Source organism: Cannabis sativa, chromosome 2, assembly GCF_029168945.1.
Source record: "Cannabis sativa cultivar Pink pepper isolate KNU-18-1 chromosome 2, ASM2916894v1, whole genome shotgun sequence".
Lineage (NCBI taxonomy): Eukaryota > Viridiplantae > Streptophyta > Magnoliopsida > Rosales > Cannabaceae > Cannabis > Cannabis sativa.
In genome coordinates this window covers 30,497,570-30,501,578 of record NC_083602.1, presented here as the reverse complement: position 1 = coordinate 30,501,578, position 4,009 = coordinate 30,497,570, and the positions used below count along the sequence as shown (strand labels likewise).

Below are 4,009 nucleotides of genomic sequence, written 5' to 3'. Positions count from 1 at the left end.
TGTACAATGAAAAAGTTATGAAGACATTAATTAGTAGTAACTGAAACTAGGTACCAGAAGCCAGATATTGACTATCCACAAACAAAGAAAGAAAGCCCAATAAGAAGATGATCAAGAGAGAGAGAGAGAGAGAGAGAGAGAGAGAGAGAGGCAGATCAGATTCAGATTTTAGATTTTCTTTTTTCTTTTTCATCACCAACACCAAGCTAGAACTACGTCTATGTGGAATGCTTAGACACAAAATTCAAAATTTGTCAAAAAGAGCAAGATAATATATTCTTTATAGGTATTTTCCTTTTCCTCAAATCAAACAATAATAATTGATCCTTGATAAGAGTTGACAGACAGCATATAACATTAGGTGTCCTGCTATTTCCATTTTCCTCTGTTTTGGATATATTTCCATAACAAATAATAGAGACTATTTTTCACATTATGAACCATAAACATACCTAAATTGGTTATCACGGTATTGTTGAAGATCCAAAAACCTTTAGAAGATAGAAGAAAGATAAAGATCAAAGCTGATAGAGAAAGAGAAAGATATCAACAGAGAGAGTTGGGTTAGATTCATACCTGATGCAATGGAGAGGCTTTGTTGGAAGAAGAAGAAAGAAGGGATTGAATGAGGAAGAGAAACAAGGGACTGAACAAGGAAGCCATAGAAGAGTGATGCGAGGAGAAGAAAATAGAAAAAAATATGCTTAAAAAGTAAAAAAAAATGAAAATACACTCACTGAACAACAATTTCTATTTATTTTCAGATTAAGAGGCCCTAAGTTATTCAAAATCATAATAGATAATGTTACATACAATGATATCCTAAAATAAAAAACTATGCGGATGGGTGTGAAGAAATCTTCGACTCTTCCAGTAAGTGAGACGATCTTTTAAGAATATCTAGTAACTTGCCATGGTTGATACTCATTTACATCTGGGAGGAAGAGGAGCATCTTTAGTTCTTATGACAATAGTAAACCCACTTCCACAGTAGACCTTGCTAGTCACGGCTTCAGTTGGAACCTCATTGTAAAGAGTTACTGGTTGAGGGCTGGTTTGATCAACTGTGTTTCCCAAGCCAAGCTGACCATGTTCACCCCAACCCCATGTTTTAACAACTCCTTTCTCTGTCATCGTCATTAATCGAAAAAACTGAAAGCAGTTAGAAAACCAGAGAAACATTGAGGATTGAACATGCTGTGGTTAATATTTATAGATTTGATGAAGGAATAGAATATTATGCCTGTTATAAGAGCAGAGTGTTCAGATCCGGCTGCAATATCTACAACTTTTTCACCATCTAGACCAGGGACTTCCTCTAGAAGGTCATTTGAATCTTCCATTGAAATGTGAATGCAATTCAAGTAAGATCCTTATAGGTTATCTATACTTTTTTTTTTTTGAAAAAAAAAATGAATTTGATATCTAACTAATGAATACAATAAGAAATTTGCATACATGGAATGTACTACAAGGGAACAGCAATATGAACTTATGGCATAATTACCTTGCATGTTCTCCAATGCACTCACTTTATCTGGACGACTGAGCACCCCATGCCGGTTCCCACCAAGAATACAAGCTTCTCCATTACCTGCTTAATATATATCTCAGACTAAACTTCAAAAGGCACACAACTCTCACAAGAGAAATTAAAGAAATAAACAGATGAATGTACAAACCAGTTAACAGAAGTGCATGATTCCATCCAAGAGTGGCTTTGGTACTGCAGAATGATGTGGTTAAATGCTCCGGATAGTAAGCATCAGACTTACCCTGAAATCCTCTTCCCCAAGTGTATAACTTCCCATCATCTATTTAGGTGGACAACGAAAAATATAACGACGCAGTATTAGGGATGATGATGAGGATTACACCAAATGAAAGTGACTATTGATACAAGATCTTGAAATGTTCCTTTTTTTAACATTGGCCACTAATAGATGAAAAAAAAAACTAAAACCATAGTCAACTGGAAGATTCAAAATTCTAGGCAAGGTCTACAAAGTTATCAAAGATTTGAGGGACTCACTGGATAATGCTGCACTATGGTCTCCATTCGCAGCTATGCTTACAATATTGATACCGTCTAATCCACAAGTAACTTCAGGAAGACTAACTGACTTGACTTTGTCCTTCGAAATACCAAGTTGACCACGTTTCCCAGACCCAAATGCATAAATCTGATCTCCAGAATGACCTGTATCAGAATGATTTTCGTTGTCAACGGTAGAGTGGACAAATACCATCAAAAAAAACATGCTTGACAGTTGACACACATCCAAAACATGCAAATTTTCCAATCCAAACAAAACTGCTCTTTCATTAGGAGGAAACTCAACTAAATTAACAAGTACGTTTTTAAGTGAAAACTAATTCCACTTTCGACTATACAAAAGAAAAATTACATGTTAGAATGATTTGCCCTCAAAATTAACAATGCACATTAGAGGGTTTAAGCATTTCAGAAGAGCAAAAGCATATTTGATATCAATAACAAAAAGGGTTTAATCATATCAAAGAAACTAAGACGTTGTGATTAGCAGCACATAACACAAAAGCATCAGTTTCCTAATACCTTGTTGAAATTTCAATAAGACAAGTGAATGGCGCATGCCACATGCCATCTGTTCAACATGGTTATTAACAAAATAGGAAAGTTTAATCGGTGAGCAATATGATTTATAATCACCATGTCCAAGCTGACCAAACGAACCATCCCCACATGTAAAAACAGACCCACAATCTGAAAACAAGAGTGCAAATTCAATATCCATGTTAAACCTCAAAGTAAAAATCTTTCTAGAAAAAGTCTAAAACTTCAGTTTGATCAGATAGTTTTGCAACATACTAATACAATTTTTTAAGAGTGTATGACCTGAAACGAAACCAGAGTGGTTCCACCCAGCAGAAACATGGGTTATACAATATGATTCCAATATATTAACAAGCTTGGGATTTGGGTTATTCAACATATCTCCATGGCCTAACTGACCAGATGCTCCTCTTCCCCACGTCAATACCTTTCCCTCTGCAAAGTAATTGGAAAAAGAAAACAAAAAGTTACCCCAAAAGAAGAAAAATGAATAATTAATTAAAGCATATAATCAATCATTACTAGATCACCGGAGGTCAAAGCGATGACATGAGCGCCGCCGCAGGCGAGATGAGAGATGGGTCGAGCGGAGAAGAGAGAAGGGAGTTTAAGTAGTTGAGGGGATAGCTCATCTTGGAGATTGCCCGTGCCCAGTTGGCCATCTGTTCCAGCCCCCCAACTCCATATTTCTTGTTTTTCTTGTTCCTCTTCTCTGCAACTTAGTTTGGCTTCGTCATCATCAGTCTCTTTCATCTTCTAAACTGTGCTATACAAGTCTGAGTCTTCTGCTTTTCCACTTGAGCATTGCTCTTAGCACCGGCTTTACCAGTTTTTATTTTTAAATCGCTTTGTGATACAGTTCCTTAAACTATATAGCTTTTGTTAAGTTTTTTATTTTAATTTTTAGTAAATTAATTTCCAAACTATATAAGTTTTAACAAGTTAGTAAAAATAAAAAATAAGCAGTTAATATAGGGAAATTTGAAATTCCATACTTATAATATCTTAAAATTTTTTTCCTAAATTCATAATTAATATAATTGGTCAGATATGACCACATTATTATTTTCTCACAAATACCCCTCCCATTTAAAAAACTAAAATCAAAAGACTTAGTTCTCTCTCTCCCTCTCGCACGGTACACCCACACACCACATCGGCTTCACCTTCGACGACAACGGACGACCACCCACCGCCACCGATAGCACTGCACGATGACGGACGACCACCCACCGCCACCAGCACCGTTATCGGACCACTCCGATCGAGACCCGGACTGTATCGCACAAAAACCATTTTTTTTGGGTTTTTAAGGTCGGGTCCGATGGGCCCATCGGACCCCATCGGACGGGGCATCGGGCCCATCGGACGGGGCATCGGACCCATAACCTGATACCCCGTCCGATGGGCCTG

General features: G+C 37.0%; 1 protein-coding gene across 3 annotated transcripts; it reads right to left on the bottom strand.

The window, feature by feature from the left end:
* Positions 1–737: 737 nt before the first annotated feature.
* LOC115720582 (ultraviolet-B receptor UVR8) lies at positions 738–3,498 on the bottom strand. 3 transcript variants are annotated; one of them, XM_030649725.2, is made up of 8 exons: positions 3,127–3,498; positions 2,879–3,031; positions 2,579–2,746; positions 2,033–2,200; positions 1,683–1,814; positions 1,508–1,594; positions 1,244–1,336; positions 738–1,127 (listed from the first exon to the last, which is right to left on the bottom strand). In XM_030649725.2, the coding sequence occupies exons 1-8, from the start codon at positions 3,347–3,349 to the stop codon at positions 925–927; spliced, it is 1,227 nt and encodes a 408-aa protein (XP_030505585.1). In that variant the 5' UTR covers positions 3,350–3,498; the 3' UTR covers positions 738–924. The 3 variants fall into 3 exon arrangements, with proteins under 3 accessions (XP_030505585.1, XP_030505586.1, XP_030505587.1); XM_030649726.2 differs by having other exon boundaries at positions 1,244–1,318; XM_030649727.2 differs by having other exon boundaries at positions 2,693–2,746; positions 3,127–3,451.
* Positions 3,499–4,009: the final 511 nt, after the last annotated feature.

Bases quoted from the DNA above. Each gene is read 5' to 3' on its own strand.
- LOC115720582 (XM_030649725.2), bottom strand. From the start codon at position 3,349: ATGAAAGAGACTGATGATGACGAAGCCAAACTAAGTTGCAGAGAAGAG. The intron at 1,815-2,032 runs GTGAGTCCCTCA...CCACCTAAATAG, and splicing joins CCATAGTGCAGCATTATCCA to ATGATGGGAAGTTATACACT. The intron at 1,595-1,682 runs GTTTGTACATTC...TATATTAAGCAG, and splicing joins TCATGCACTTCTGTTAACTG to GTAATGGAGAAGCTTGTATT.